General features: G+C 43.1%; 2 protein-coding genes, 1 long non-coding RNA gene and 1 other non-coding gene across 7 annotated transcripts; 1 reads left to right on the forward strand and 3 right to left on the reverse strand.

Annotated features, from left to right (window-relative positions):
* Positions 1 to 1,052: 1,052 nt before the first annotated feature.
* Positions 1,053 to 6,775, forward strand: tmem179ba (transmembrane protein 179Ba). Of its 2 annotated transcripts, XM_037111930.1 has the most exons (6): positions 1,053 to 1,071; positions 1,528 to 1,645; positions 2,956 to 3,152; positions 4,381 to 4,518; positions 5,253 to 5,331; positions 5,547 to 6,775. In XM_037111930.1, exons 2-6 carry the CDS (start codon positions 1,550 to 1,552, stop codon positions 5,736 to 5,738), a joined length of 702 nt encoding a protein of 233 aa, XP_036967825.1. In that variant the 5' UTR covers positions 1,053 to 1,071; positions 1,528 to 1,549; the 3' UTR covers positions 5,739 to 6,775. The 2 variants fall into 2 exon arrangements, with proteins under 2 accessions (XP_036967825.1, XP_036967824.1); XM_037111929.1 differs by lacking the exon at positions 1,053 to 1,071 and having other exon boundaries at positions 1,508 to 1,645.
* On the reverse strand, positions 5,871 to 5,952 carry trnas-gcu. The gene has a single exon. It is a non-coding gene; the product is annotated as a tRNA-Ser (tRNA).
* Positions 6,115 to 8,016, reverse strand: LOC119027082. Its single transcript, XR_005077298.1, has 2 exons — positions 7,881 to 8,016; positions 6,115 to 7,569 (listed from the first exon to the last, which is right to left on the reverse strand). It is a non-coding gene; the product is annotated as an uncharacterized LOC119027082 (long non-coding RNA).
* A 2,639-nt stretch (positions 8,017 to 10,655) lies between these two features.
* On the reverse strand, positions 10,656 to 14,836 carry brms1 (BRMS1 transcriptional repressor and anoikis regulator). 3 transcript variants are annotated; one of them, XM_037111928.1, is made up of 11 exons: positions 14,679 to 14,738; positions 12,955 to 13,055; positions 12,523 to 12,738; positions 12,350 to 12,440; positions 12,136 to 12,263; positions 11,665 to 11,744; positions 11,481 to 11,577; positions 11,308 to 11,397; positions 11,133 to 11,197; positions 10,991 to 11,030; positions 10,656 to 10,899 (listed from the first exon to the last, which is right to left on the reverse strand). In XM_037111928.1, exons 3-11 carry the CDS (start codon positions 12,734 to 12,736, stop codon positions 10,892 to 10,894), a joined length of 813 nt encoding a protein of 270 aa, XP_036967823.1. In that variant the 5' UTR covers positions 12,737 to 12,738; positions 12,955 to 13,055; positions 14,679 to 14,738; the 3' UTR covers positions 10,656 to 10,891. The 3 variants fall into 3 exon arrangements, with proteins under 3 accessions (XP_036967823.1, XP_036967821.1, XP_036967822.1); XM_037111926.1 differs by lacking the exon at positions 12,955 to 13,055 and having other exon boundaries at positions 14,679 to 14,836; XM_037111927.1 differs by lacking the exons at positions 12,955 to 13,055; positions 14,679 to 14,738 and adding an exon at positions 14,074 to 14,371.
* Between the last annotated feature and the right edge of the window lie 206 nt (positions 14,837 to 15,042).

Genomic DNA, 15,042 nt, shown 5'->3' on the forward strand with positions numbered 1-15,042 from the left:
CAAGGAATGCTTTGTAGGAACTTAATTAGATTTTTCTATCAGCACGAGTTCACAATGACTGAGTCTTTATCTTTGGGTGAAGTTTTCATTTATCAGACTCTCAGCAAACTAAGCATAGTGATTAGTTTTGAAGGGAACTACAAATTACAAGTCTACTGAAAATGGAAATATATATATATATATATATATATATATATATATATATATATATATATATATATATATATATATATATATATATATATATATAAATAATAATAACAATTATATAAATATTTGTATGCGTATGTCTATGATGTAAAACACTCCCACTGGGTCAGGGCTGAGTATTTGTACAGCAGCAGTGACTTTCACAGACTTGAAAACTGTAGTTCATATATCAAATGAGCGCGGTCATATGACACAAGTCACAAGGTTTGATAAGCATTCTGGGAATGGAGTGCTACACACACACACACACACACACGCACAATGGCCAGCACTAATACCAGGATGATATGCCTTTAAATCCACAAGCAGCTCAACCTTTGACTAACTCTGGCCACCTGATCGTCTTGGGAGGAAACACCCAAACCTGATGAACATGATGATCCACTGCAGGAATATGAAATGTGCAGCCACACCAGTAATTAGTCAGAACCTCGTGGTGAGCATCTACAAACTACATTTCTTAGACTACATGAATAAAACAGTAATAAATCATCCATCCATCCACCTCCTCTCCTCTTCCCACAGCTCCTCTTTTATCTCTCTGGGTCATCGAATCCTCTGACCCGGAGAAAATCAGTCTGTATGGCAGCCTGTGTTGAAGTTCACACAGCCATCAGTGTGACAGATAAATGATTTTCTACACAATTATAAACGACATGCGTAACCTGTGGCGCTGAGGATCAGCAGGACTGAGGCTGGAGAGCGGGGAGGATGTCAGAGGAAGGATTTCACTCCAGGCAGCTGGAGGACTGAGAGCTGAGCGAGGCCGAGCAAAGACACGCAAGGTGACGCCGGAAATCAAACACCTTTACCTTCCAAATTAAAGCGTGGCGTTTGTCGCGTACTGTGAAGAAGAGGCAGGTGAGTTGAGGGGATCACGCTGGTTTCATTTGGCTTCACTAATAGATTTAGGAATGATTTAATTCATTTCTTTATTTGAGCTCACATCTTACTGGCTGTCTGAACGCTTCCTCCTCCTGTGAGGATATTCAGTTATTCAGTGGCACATGGTCAGTTTGCTGTATGTTATTGACAGTCCTGCTTTAAATCACACCTTACAGAGAAGAACTGCATTAATTGGCGTATTATTTGGCTTACAATGACAATGTAGTAGGACATTTTGATAAGTGTATCCAGGTTAACTTAGCTTCGATCTTCCCTGTCATCCAAATGCATTCATTCTTAATTAAGAGCTCATTATTTTCACCTTACAGTTCAGTCACGGCCACCTGTGCGCCTTTTGTTGGTTTTATTTTGAAAGACCTCACCGGAAGCCCTTTGTGTTGTTGTGGCGGGCTTCGCGCCCTCTGTGTCCAGACAGGAGCCGGGCCGCTGGACGATGGCGTTAACGGGGCTGCTGCTGCTGGAGCTGTGTCTGTACGCCTGCTGCTTCGTCTGTGGGATTGTCACCGCCGCGTCCGTCACCATAGTTCAGGTGATTTAACTCAGAAATCAAAAAGAAAAACACCGTGTCACACGTTCTTCTTTTATTTCTGTCCTCTTCCGGGTAGACTCACTTGTTTTCAGCGCGTGCTAGAAAGTTAGAAGTTAACCAAAGAAGAAGAAGACGAAGAAGAACTGAAAACGAACTTTAATGTTTGTACTTTAAGGCACTTGTTCGTGCTCTGTTCTTCAGCTGGCCTCTCTTTCACTTAATGTGCATCTTGAAATGATCATTAACAGGCTACCGTGTTTGTCTAAACTATTTTTTCTGACTTTCGTGCGCAATAAATAATTGATTTTGTACATTAGCGTGTTTTCTAGATGCTACGTATCAGTAAAAACAGAAGGGAGACGAAGAAGAAGAGGAAGGTGCGCGAGCAGCCACAGAGAGACACGCGCTCTCACTTTCTCCTGATTTCCTGTCAGCTGTGTTGTAACTGTGGAGGGATTCAGCCTCTCACACACCTTCACTGCTCATCTAATCAGCTGCACTCATTAAACCGTCAGCTGAAGAAGCTGTGGGAGGACTGGATGAAGCTTCCGCTCCTGTAACCTGATGTCATATTCTTAATTAATCAGAAGTAGTAAGACGGTGTGTGTGAGAGCAGTAATAACTCAGTCATGTGTCCAGATTCTGTTCTGTCATCATGTGACCACATGGTCCTCGTGCCGATTATTCTCTCTGCTCCTTTATAAAAGTCAGATGCCTCAGTTAGTGTGTGTGTGTGTGTGTGTGTGTGTGTGTGTGTGTGTGTGTGTGTGTGTGTGTGTGTGTCTTCTCACTACCTTGTTTTGAACAGTTCAGCAGAAAGAAAAGTGAAAGGGGCTCTATGTTGTTTTTCAGAACTCTGGACTCTAATATTGACAATGTTAATAATAATGTTTAAAGTTAGAAAGGTGGCAGGGTCCGCCACATATAAACAGAGCAGAACTGTATGAAACTGTGTCGTCCTTGGACGTCGGCTTGTTCATTCAGTCATGAAAATGAAGAAAGTTTGTTTATTAAGTTTGTTAAGACATAGAAGAAATCTGAAGATCTTTCTCCTCTGATTAAAATACTTCCCCCAAATTCATTTAAAACCTTCAGAATGCTTCCAAGGTATTATGTGAAATTAATCACACTGGCTCCTTGTTTTTTCCTCTGAGATTTTGGTTACAAGAACTTTGGATGCATTCAAACATGACAGCCTCATGTTTGGTTCAAACATGAAAAGAGGAAGGCACCCACTGAAAAATATCTGTATCTGACGTGTAAATGGTACAAAATGAGAGATAATGAACCAGATGTGTCCTTCCTGTCAGGGTAACTTTGGAGGTCGGTGCATGCTGTATGGACTCGTCAGCTACAATGCGACAGCGAGCCTCATCGGGGTCCAGTCATCCAGCTCCTCGTCCCTGTGTTATTTTGTGTCGGCCATATCGGTCATGGTGGCAGTGGTGTGTTTCTCACTGTCTCTCTACTGGCTGTACACTTTCTGCATTGATGGGGAAATAAGAAGGTAACGGCAGCTCTGTGTGTGTGTGTGTGTGTGTGGCTTTGTGTGCTATGTTGAATCTAACTCGTCTTCTGAGCTCTTCAGTCTGATCGTCTCTTTTGCTGCTCGCTGCATTGGAATCCTTGAAGTCATCCTTTTATTGTCTATTGTTTTAAACTGGCTGTAAACACTTTGAATACGGCTGGCAGCAGCAGCTCGCAGCTTCCAAACCCAAATGAAACTGTGCTGTGTTCATGTGCAATTTATGTTCTGATTTATTTATGCAGATTGTGCTTCTAACAAAGGCCTGTTCTTACTTTGATACGTTTGTAACAGAGCAGGGAACCCGCACTACATATACAAGATTCTGTTTGTACTGAAGCTGGCCTACAGTAACATGTATTAAAAAAACTTTGTCTGCGGTTGCAGCATGGTTAATGTGAGGCACGTTACCCTCACTCTCTGCAGTTTTTCCAGTTGTTTCTGAGGTGGAGTTTCTCGCTTGATGCGCCACAAAACAATCCATTGTAGATCTCACAAGAATGTCCATATACTGACACAGATAACTGGCCATGTGTTCCAATAATTGGTTAGCTTCTTGACATGACAGCACAAAGAATCATGGATGGACTGTCATCAGTGTTGTCTCAGTCAAATGTCTTTTTGTTTTTAATCTAATCTTACCAAAGTTTGAAATTCAACATTACTCAGTGTCTCCATTGAAAACAGGGGTTGTAATCAGTGTGTTGTGTTAAAGCTGACACAAACATCCCATTCAGTACAACCTTACCCATCACACGCATGCTTGTTTGAAGGGTTTAATCACAAACGCATGTACCAGAAACATGAATGTGCACAAAAGCTTTGTGCAGTGTGAACAGCTGTAAAAGTTAAGTTTGTCTCTACTTTTTAAAACCCGGACTGATAAAACATTCCTTTGCTCAGGTTGGCGTGATATTATCATTAGGTTTCACTGCCAGAATAAAGAGAAAAGTGAATGATCTCACTGAGGTTGGTTTCCCAGCACAGCCTGGTGAGGAGGGGAAAAAGAGAACTGGAGTAGAAAGGCTTATCAAAAAGAGGACATAGGTCATGGCACGGTAACATAGTTATATGTTATGCACAGTAGTTTGACATCATTTCCTCCTTTGTTCAGAGGTTGAAATAACACTGTATTCTTCTAGTTTGTGTTTCCATCACGTCCAAAAAAAAAAAGTTCTCATGCTCTTTGTGTTTGTTCTGTTCTCCACAGGGAGCGCGTGTGGATGAACATGATCATGGCGGTGTGCGGCGCCTTCCTGTTCTTCCTGCTCATCACGGGCTGCATGTTGAAGATCGGACGCGACTCGCTCTGCAACTCTGTCATGCAGAGTGTTCCCAACATCACCAGGTGGAACAGACACACACAACTGTGTTCTTTATTAGACTTGAATTCATTTCCTGGAGACTTTACTTAACTTGAACCCTACCTTAACCCAAGTCGTCACCTATAAATTAAATGATTTACATTGTGGGGGACTTCCATTTTGTCCCTGTGAGGTAGAAGTGAGTAACACATGTCCACACAATGTAGTCAAGGACACAGGCATGCACAAACAAGTCACGAATGAAACTAAAAACAACATTTGAAACCCAATGAGTTTCACTTTTTGCCCACTTCTTCACAGCCTGATTTAACACTGTCAGAAATAGAGCTAGGCACTTTTTTCCAACCGCTTTGCTTGGCATGTAACAGGAGATACATGTCAGTTATCTTTGTGCATGTAATTGTGTTGCAGAAGTGTCGTCAGCGACCACAATGTTACTCAACCTAGATACTTCTGTTCTTAAAGATCCACACTCAGATAAGGAGGAAGGACCAGTAACATGCTGTGTTGTGTTAGCTTGTTGATGCTAGTTTTAAGATCCACTAATCTTGCTGCTTGTCGTAAGTCATCGGCTGCAGCTGCAGCTTCATTCATAGACTCAGTGAACATTAAACACCACTAAATTGAAGTTAAATCCATCAGCAGTGGATTTGTTAAATATTTTGAAAGACGTTAAGCGGATTAAATATTTCCTGTTTGCTTGATTTTCTGCCTCTGTCAACTTTCCAACGTGCTCTCTCTCTCTCTGTCTCTCAAGATGTGAGGACGCCCAGACGAAACAGTGGCTCACCCCACTAAAGGGAGGAAGGTTCTACAACAGTCTGTACAAAGCTGAGGTCAGTGGGCTTCATTTAGTTTTAAAATAACTGACATCCTTTAATAACTGTAACACTTTCCTCACATTTGCAGGAGAAAAGATGTAAAAGTTCCTTAAAATACCTGTAAGGAATCATTAGTGCCTCAAAGAGCTTCTGTATGAGGCGGAAGCTGCTTTAAAGTATAATTCAGTCATGAGTAGAGAATGTGTGATTCATGTGTCGACTCCCCTCAGACGGCCGTGTGGGTCAACTTCTTCTTCTGGCTCATCATCGGGGTTCTGGTGATTGTTCAGAGGCGTCAGAGCACCGGGACGAAGTTGATTGCAGGAGGGTTTGGTGGGCCGGCCGGAGGACTTTTCGGTGATCCGGGTGTGACGGCTGCAGAGACGGAGCCATTTTTCAACCGTCCTGCGCGTCCACAGTGAGGACACACTGTTGGTTATGTGGGAGAGGGGTAGATACATACAAGTGAATACTAACACATATTTGGGGATAATACAGATAATTATTGACAGATGTTGTTGATTAACTTTGTTCACAATATAAAGAGTGAACCTCGACGAGGATGGGATTCGAACCCACGCGTGCAGAGCACAATGGATTAGCAGTCCATCGCCTTAACCACTCGGCCACCTCGTCACATCTGTCCGGTAATCAGTCACAGACTTCTCAGTAAATATCCAGCAGCACGTTCTCCAAACGTTGAACAGTCAATATCTATATTTACCTGTTTCCCACATTCCTTCACTTTACAAAGCCGTTGTAAATGTCCGACTGCTGGATCACACAGAAACGTGTTGGTTCAGTTAGTGTCTGTCTTAGATTTGTTTACATAACCAACGAGTAGGAGAGTGTTTTATTTCAGTTTTTTTTATTTCATCAGTGTGTTCATATGTTATATTTTTGATGTGTCTGGCAGGTTTTCTGAGTAAAAACACATTTTTAATTAACTATACAATCCTCAAAAGTCACGTTTTTTTTTTCAACCCATTGAAAAGTTTTTCATGCGAGTTTCTATTTTGTACCCGTTAGTTTCATGCCTGTAAGTTGTCTTTATTCTTTATTTATGATTAATTATTTCATTCAACCTTGTTTCTTGTTTTCATCTTGTCTTCTGATGCCTGTCAGTTCATCTTTGGTAATTCACACTCAGTATATGTGAACAGAGCCGAAGTTTAAAGAAACTCGAGGTACATCACATAATGTTTGAAATATTCCAGATGGATCATCACTCTGAGGTTTGACCTGTGAGCTCCCATCCTACTGTTACATCTAGTATCCAGTCCAGCTTCACTCACAGGTGCTTTCAAACACGTCCTCTGGTTCTGTGTTTGTTACGTCACACCTCAGGATTCATGCACCTGATAAGGCTGTATGTCCATATATCAACGTCTGGTTTGCAGTGATGTTTCTACACATGTGCTACATTTTAAATCCAATAAACCAAAGCGTTGAAACCCCACAACCCTGATGTGTTCTCTGCTGTGCTGTGTTTCAGAGGAGGTGGAGAGTCACAGTAGATATGATGGACTGTGTCTCCCTCTGCTGCCTGATGACGGGTACAGACTCACTCGCACCAGAGACACGCTTGTAATATGTTGTTTTATCTGGTTCATTTTGGGAGAAAATTGTCAGTGGTGAGACACAGTTACATCTTGATGATGTTTGTGGATTAAAAAGATAAGTCACCTTTTGCACCAAACCAACAAGTGTTTTTCCCTCAAACGTCACTTCATTAATGTCCAAATGATCCAATATCTCATCAGAAAGCAAAGGTTAGTGAAAAAGTTGAGAATCTGACCAATCAGAGTCATCTGTGTATAAAAGTGTATATAAAGTACTGGAATTCAAACTAATAATAATAATAATAATAATTGAATTATATCATATATGATAATATTATAGTTATATGCAGTCATGTATAGGCATTGCTCTTAAAATGACCATAACCCATAACATTACTCATTATTACACTAATGACTATAATATGGATATGTGATATATATAAATATTTTATTTTGAAATCAGATTTTTACCAATTTGTTTTTTACTTTTTATTTTTTTCTCCTCTTTTTGTGGATTTATCTGTTATTTGTTCATGTATTTATTGTGTTTTTTCTTGTTTAGTTTAGAAGTTTGGTGAAGGATTCTTGTTGTGATGATTTGTGATCTAGAGAGCAGCATTAAATTGTTCTCCGCACCTGGTAAACTGTCAGGGCGCCCTGGTGGTCGTTAATGGACCAATGGACAAACTGGCTGTAAATAAACATAATCTGTTATTAAATGTCAGATTGAAGCACATTGTGGCCTCGAAACAGACACTTCACAGATAAACACAGCTGTAGATCCATGGTGGACTGTATGAACCCATCCGTTGCCTCACAGATGAAAATAGACAGATGAGTGTGAGATTACAACATTTCTCTTTCCTTAGCTGTCTAATCTCTAATCAGCTGACCTCGCCTGATCCCTGAGGTAGAGACGGAGAAAGTGAGGTCAGACAGACTGGAGGGAGACTGACAGGGACGGAGAACAGAGAGATATAAAAGGAGACGAGGAAGACGTACCGGTATTTTGAAGGACCTCCACCATCCACTCCTACACTCGAATACGCAGCTGGGTTACCGTCTGCTTTTACTGACGTATGAAGAGGAAGTCTGCGAGGGAACACTGAGGAGGCCGAGCACTCTGGAGGACACTGAGGACTGTCAGCTTGAGTCCCCGAAGACGACCACAAGGCTCGAGATCAAACTGACCCTGAAATCTATGGTAAGACATTTTCACCTGATATTTGTTAATTCGGGACACTGCTAGAAAAATATGCAGCAAAAAGGAAACTAGCATAACTGAGAGAAGATAGGAAGCGTACAGAGTGAAAACGTGACAGCTAGAGACTGATGGTAGGACAGGGATAAAAGAAGAGAAGAGCAGTGGACACTGCAGACTGAAGCTAATCCATGATAAGCCTCTTTAAGCTACTTCACTCTGCACAGATCAAATGTTCTGTTTTAAACCTGTTGATCTGTGCTGGACTCCTCACTGCGAGCTATTGATTCACTTCATCTGATTTTCTGGCAGGAGAGCTTTCATTCAGTGCCAAATCAGACCAAAACTCGAGAGAGCGGGCCTTAAATCCCCAAACTGAACGATAGAGAGCCTCCTAACGTCTGCTCTGACCTCTGACCTCCATCCCTGTCCCAGAACATGTCTGAGAACCAGTGTGAATCGGTGGCTGTGAGTGTGGAGTCTCTCCTCAACGACGCCAAGAGGATGCAGCTGCAGTGCCGCGAGCGCAGCGAGCAGCTCTCCATGGCCGCCACGCAGCTGAGGGAGGACTCGGCCGCCCTCAGGGAGCAGTGCGAGACCTCCCAGCTCGACATGGCTCGCATCCGCCGGCAGCTGGACGAGCTCATGGATACCAAAGCTGCCTTCGAGGCCAGAGAGAGGCAGGCCCGCAAGCTCAGCAAGCAGCTGTGAGGAAGATGAGGAAGATGAGGAGGGGGGTAGGTAGACGGGTCATGAACTGTTGAACCTGGACATGTGACAGACTGTAGGTTAGGACAGGATGTTGTTGAGGTTCATTCATGTCTGTGATGCATTCAGAAGATAATAGAACATTTGTGAGGCTCCATCAGACCTTCGAATGAATCAGATGCTTATGAATGTTATAATACATCATGTCGACCGCCTGTAATCCTTCATTAACCCTGTATAGAGCCTTATGTATGCATTATAATGTCATACGAGAGTGTTTCTGAGGACCTTAAGCCTGAGAACAAACAACAGTTGTGTCTAGTTCCTCTTTGTTTTTGCTGCTATAAAACACACACACACGAATACACAGTGAAATGTCACAACTCTCCTCTTTCCCACTTCTCTTGTCAAATAAACACAGTGTGAGTACAGTCTGCTGGTCTCTTTGTTATCTTTAATATAAGCTTGATTTTCACATGCTGTCCATGACATTTCATTGTGCAGGTGAGGCAGGTGGGTCACTGTTTTAAACCTGTAGTCTGTAACTATCGTTGGTTATATCTGATACAATCATCATGATCTGACAGTAGAATCAGATACAGGTCAGCTGTCTGTGGCTCCACCCAGTGGCTGTAATGTGATCTGCACTCATCCACCACTCCTGGGTCAACACAACCAATCACAGCCAAGGGGCGTGTCTGAGACGTGTCAATCACTCTTGTGCACCTGGTATCCCCCTCCCCCGCACAGGTGCAGTGTCTGCTCTCACCTGGTCAGATATATCCAGGCTTAAACTCAACTGTAAACAATAGCAGAGAGGCAACAGCAGAATCATGTCCCACCATCATCCAGGTCCAAGAGAAGAAATAAGAAGCCTGAAGAAGAAAAGCAGAGTGAAAACAAAGAAGTGGACCGAGCCAGAGAGGAAACCAGGATAAATATCAGAGCATCATTTCAGAGGTGGAGGAGCTGCGGGTCTGTCAGGACTTTTCTGCTGGACAGGTAAGAACCTGCTGGATATATGTTTCACTCTGTGTGTTAACCACAAGGCTAAGATGGCGGTTACAGTAACACTGCAGTAACACATATCACCGTGTGATGTTGCAGTGGAGCTACGTAGCTTGTTGCTAAGTCTAGCCTGTTAGCTTGTATGCTAACTCCGGTGTTTAGCTCTGTGTTTATGGCTGCTGGTTAGCTAAAGTGTCTTTAAGTGAGCGGGCAGTTATAATAACGTTAGTTTGTGTTCAGTAGCTCTGAAGTGGTTGAACTGGTTCAGAGAAATAAAGTTACTCATGCTTCAGAAAGGCAGCATGGTGGAAATGTCGTACCTGCTGATGATTACCTGGTAGCTCCGCCCACCGCCATGTGAGGAAGACTGTGTGTTACTCTGGATATCTGCAGTGATCTGCATGAGCCGCTCAACACTGTGATTTAGTTGTATTGATCAGAAACAGAACAATCAGGGCTTATTGTGTTGTTGTTGGTGGTGGTGTTACTTTGAATGTGACATCTTGGTTATCTGGCTTCCTTTGTTACCATGGTTACAAGCCTGCTCTGCCTCCTCTGTGGGAGGAGCTTAGAAAGGAGACAGGAAGAAGGACTGATCTGAGAGCTGTTTCATTCTAATGTTCTGGTTAAGTCAAAACTCCAGACAGCAGCTTTAAATCTCCATTTGCTAGTGTTTTATCTCCAGTTTCACCAGGTGAATGTCATCAAATAGGATGTTTTAAAAAGATTTTAGTGACCCAAATATTTGTGTCCTCTTTACAAAAACATGTGTTTACAGTCATAAACACTGGAGTACACACACACACACACATACACACACACACACACACACGGATCACAGGAGAAAGGAAGATGCCGAATCTTGTCTCACAAAAGATTAAAATTTTAATCCCCATTATAAATCACTCTATAAATACACGGTCTTCATATCATTAAGAACTCATTTTAAATAGCATAGATAACAAACACGCTGCAGGGTGATTGGTTGCTGTGGTCAGAGGAGAAAAACCATCACTGTTAGAAGCTGCTGGGAATGTGTGAGTGTGTGCTGGGTTTGGTTTCTTTGCCACCGGTCTTCAATACGATGCTCCTGTCATCACCGCTCTGAAACACAAAATGAGAACAGCTTAGAGAAAGAAGCGGTGTGGCGTCTGTGTGTGAATGGGTGGATGTGATGGTGGACGCGCTGACTTACTTTCTACTTTTTTCTTTAGTGGTGACAGTGCTGCTTTTGCCTGAAGCACACAGAGACCAAGTTAGCAAGTTTATCTACAAAACATTTAGCCGGTTTGTTTGTTGGAGAGTTTGCGGTGCGGAGGAAACGTATTTATTTTCACCTTCTTGATGGCAGTCCAGTCTTCAAGAATGTCGATGTCTCTCAACATGTAGACAATAAAAGGGCCTGTGAAGCAGAGAGGGAGAGGTTTTAAATCATGTGTCCCAACCTGGCAGGAGGCAAATACACTCTGAGATACTGTTTGTATGGAATTTAACAGATAAACAAGTTTTTACCTGAAACCAGAGCCACTTTCTTTTTCCTCTCCGAGCGACCCAGCATGTTCTTTCTTTTACACTTCTTGCCCCTCATCTCATCGCTCCACTCTGGAACAAGTGCATTAATCACATGAACTATCCTGATGACGACAACATATAGTGATGTTCATGGACTGACATTTGTGCCGTACCTGAGGTGAGGTCTATATTCTGTCGGTCCTCCTCCAGTCTTCGGATCTTCTCCAGCAGTTCCATCTTCATGGCGTCGAACAGCAGCGTCCGCTCGCTCTGTAACACACCACACATCAGTATTTCCAACAACACTGCAGCGTGTGAGTATCCTTGTGAAGTTTACACTGGATGTGTGTGAGTTACCTCCAGGTGCTGCCGTGCTCCTTGTAGTTCACACTCGTGCTTGTGTCTGATCACCTGTAGACACAGCTCTCTGTACACACCTGCAGATGGAGACACAGACAGGATGTTCATGCAGACGGACTCAGACAGTGGAGTGGATTTCATTTTTTTTTAAAAATTATTTCCAGGAATCTGCGTTTACTTTTCAACAACCATTTCGATGCGAGCTGGGATTTAAAGACTCACAACTCAAAGACTTCAAGCTGCCAAACACACAGTTTGTCACCATTAGTTCAAGCTTGTTTCGGTTTGGCTTGACTGAAGCATTTATTCTCTCTTTGTCTATCAAGGCACAAAAACTGGTGCTAAATATAAGACATTCTTCTTGTTGTCATTATTTATTGATTCATTCATTTTCTTAGGAGTGCTGAGATCATATTTAGCCGTGCGTTATGCCATCAGTGAAGGGCTGAAGCTCTTTAAAATGCTTACCAGCCACTTGTGTTCGTATCTGCATGCTGTTCTGTAGTGCAGCCAGTGGTTCTCTGTACTCTCCAGCCTTCCCTGTCAGCACCTCGTCCAGCTTCACCTTCACCTGGTTCAGCCGCTCCCGGAACAACCTGCGACCACACGCTGAAGTCAGTCGTCTTCCATCCTTCATTCACACCAAAGGGACTCTGTATATTACCTTCCTCGTCCAACTTACTTCTCTTTTAGCTCCTGAAATTGTTTTTCCAGATCCAACATCTCATCTAGACATTCTCCTCTCCTCCGCTCACAGTCCTCATCGTCCATCTCTTCACAGAGGACAGGAAACGCATTATATTGTCTCTCCTTGTGAGCAAGTCAGGCAACAATATAACAGTGCTTGGATTTTACCTGAGCTCTCCTCTTCTTCCTCCTCCTCCTCTTCCTCCTCCTCACTCTCATCCAGGTCACTGTCCCTCTCCTCCGTGCTCTCCTCCATGGTCTCCTCTCCTCCTCTTTCGTTGTCTCTCGGTTGCTCCACCTCTCCGTTGGCCTCAGGGAGTTGTGACTCTCCTTCTGCCTCCATCTCCTCCTCCGGCTCCCTCACAGGCGGTTGGGTGGGCATGGCTGAAATCATACAGACACACTTCGTTGATTCTCACGCTGACCTCCACCATGGGTCAAATATTTGATGTCTTTATTACCCTGATCATTGATTATATTTTGTTTTTCTCTGGGTGTCAACTAAAAATCACATGTACAAATTTGGCTGTCGACACATCCAGTTAGTGTTGGTTAAAAAATATCTTTATAGGCTACATTAAAAATAATAATAAATCCAACCTGCTGAATTTCAGGCACACCGGTGCACCCAATGAAAACGTTTAGTCGCACTTGAAAGGTTTTTGGGTGCATGTGTGACCAAAACAGGTGCATCCTGCAGCCTGTTGACACAAACTCATGTTCAATTTAATATCACGATATCGTCAGTCACAGTTCAACTCAACAGCACGAGCACAAACGCTGTTATCACTGACAACCTCAATTATTTCAGAATAAAGATGCAATTTTAAAGTTGCTGCTGCATGTGTTATGATCCATATCACAACTGCAGTATTTGGGGAGAGAAAAACATTTTATACCTCCACTACTGAAGAAGCACATGATATTTAAATTACTGAATAACTAGACGTGGAACAGGGATGCACATGTTTAAGCAATTTCTTTAACAGTTGGCTGTGTTTATAATCGATGTTGTTTAAACATTAATAACATATGAAATATGTTGGACGTGCTTCCATTAGAGAACTGTGTCGACCGCTGTCTGATGCACTACGTGCTTGTAGCATTTGTATTTTAATCAAATATATTTTCTTACTCCAGCATTATATTTTGATAAGTTAAGTAATTCACTGTAAATAATCTTTGTAAATACATTTTTAAATCGGTTACATTTTGAACAGCGATCAGTCGATTCATCGATAACATCCCTACTGTAGTTTTAAAGTTGAGCTTCTTCTTCTGCACACAGACACATTTCATATGAACCATCAACATGCTGAAGCTTGATCCTGTTTATTTATTTATGTTAATTATGCACAATGTGCTGCTGCTGCTAATGAGTGACATCACACCCAGCAGTGAAGTGAAGGGGATCAATAACACTCCTCTGTTCAGGAGACACCTGGTTTAAATATGATCATTATTAGCTCAGATTGCTGATAGAACAAGTAGTAATCGATCATCAGCTGCAGGACGTCGAGCTCCCGCCCGGCTTCCGTACGTCAGTCAAACCAGCCCGAAACACACGGCACGCGACCGGAAACTGCCCGCTCGCACTTAATGTAAAACACAAACACAAAATAAGAGCTCGAGTCGCTTATTACAAATATTAAAACCACGTATTTGCTCTAAAAGACCCCGATCACGTCCCTCAGCAGGGCTTTTATACTGTTTTCTTACCGGACGTCGGATCTTAACGTGCCCATGTTCGCCTAGCTTGACCGCTGGTAGCTTCCGTGATGTCGTACAGTAAGATGGTGAACGTTACGGCGGCATTTACAGTAACACCCGGACCCGGAGCGGGACCAGAACCAGAAACACCGTCAGTGCTTTACTTCTAACTGCTGACAAGTTTAACCAGATCAACTGTTGGATCATTCATGTCAAATTAGCGACGAACGCAACACGGTGAAGTCAAGTGCAACACTAGCTAACAACTGAAAGGACACAGTGAGATGACCGCCTCCTCCTCTCCTCCTCTCCTTCCTCTCCTCTTCTCCTCCTCCTCTTCTCCTCTTCTTCTCCTCCTCCTCCTCCTCCTCCTCCTCCTCCTCTCTCTCTCTCTCTCTCTCTCTCTCTCTTCACACTGTTCAGCATGTTTCTCCGAACAGGCTTCACAGTAAACACCGCAGCGTTTAACTGCAGCTTCCATACAAACTGCTGCAGCCTCCTGCTCGCTCCCGGATTAACTAGTAACGTTAACCGTCCAGTCAGGCGCGCGATGCTGCCGGTAAACACACGAGCTCCCGCTCACCGGCAGCACGCTCACCTGCCGCCCCGCTCACCTGCTGCCTCCGCGCGGCTCCACGAACTTCAACTCTCATCTGTTATATTTCCATTTTGAAAAGTACTTCCTCGTCACTTCAGTCTTCAGTTCGACACTTTGCCGGACTCTTACTACCCGTCAGTCCAGCCAATCAGCGACGAGCGCCAGTGTCGGACTCGCCAATAAGGAGCGGCCATCCCGAGCGGCGCTTGTCCAATCAAAATGCTGGAGCGGGTTCAGTAGCCCAATCACAATCCAGTCTGATGAGCGGAATAAGCCAATAGGGTGGGATTTGGACAGATAGCGCGGACAGACATTTTTAAATCGCACACATAATATAATATAATATAATATAATATAATATAATATAATATAATATACAC

Source organism: Acanthopagrus latus, chromosome 10, assembly GCF_904848185.1.
Source record: "Acanthopagrus latus isolate v.2019 chromosome 10, fAcaLat1.1, whole genome shotgun sequence".
Lineage (NCBI taxonomy): Eukaryota > Metazoa > Chordata > Actinopteri > Spariformes > Sparidae > Acanthopagrus > Acanthopagrus latus.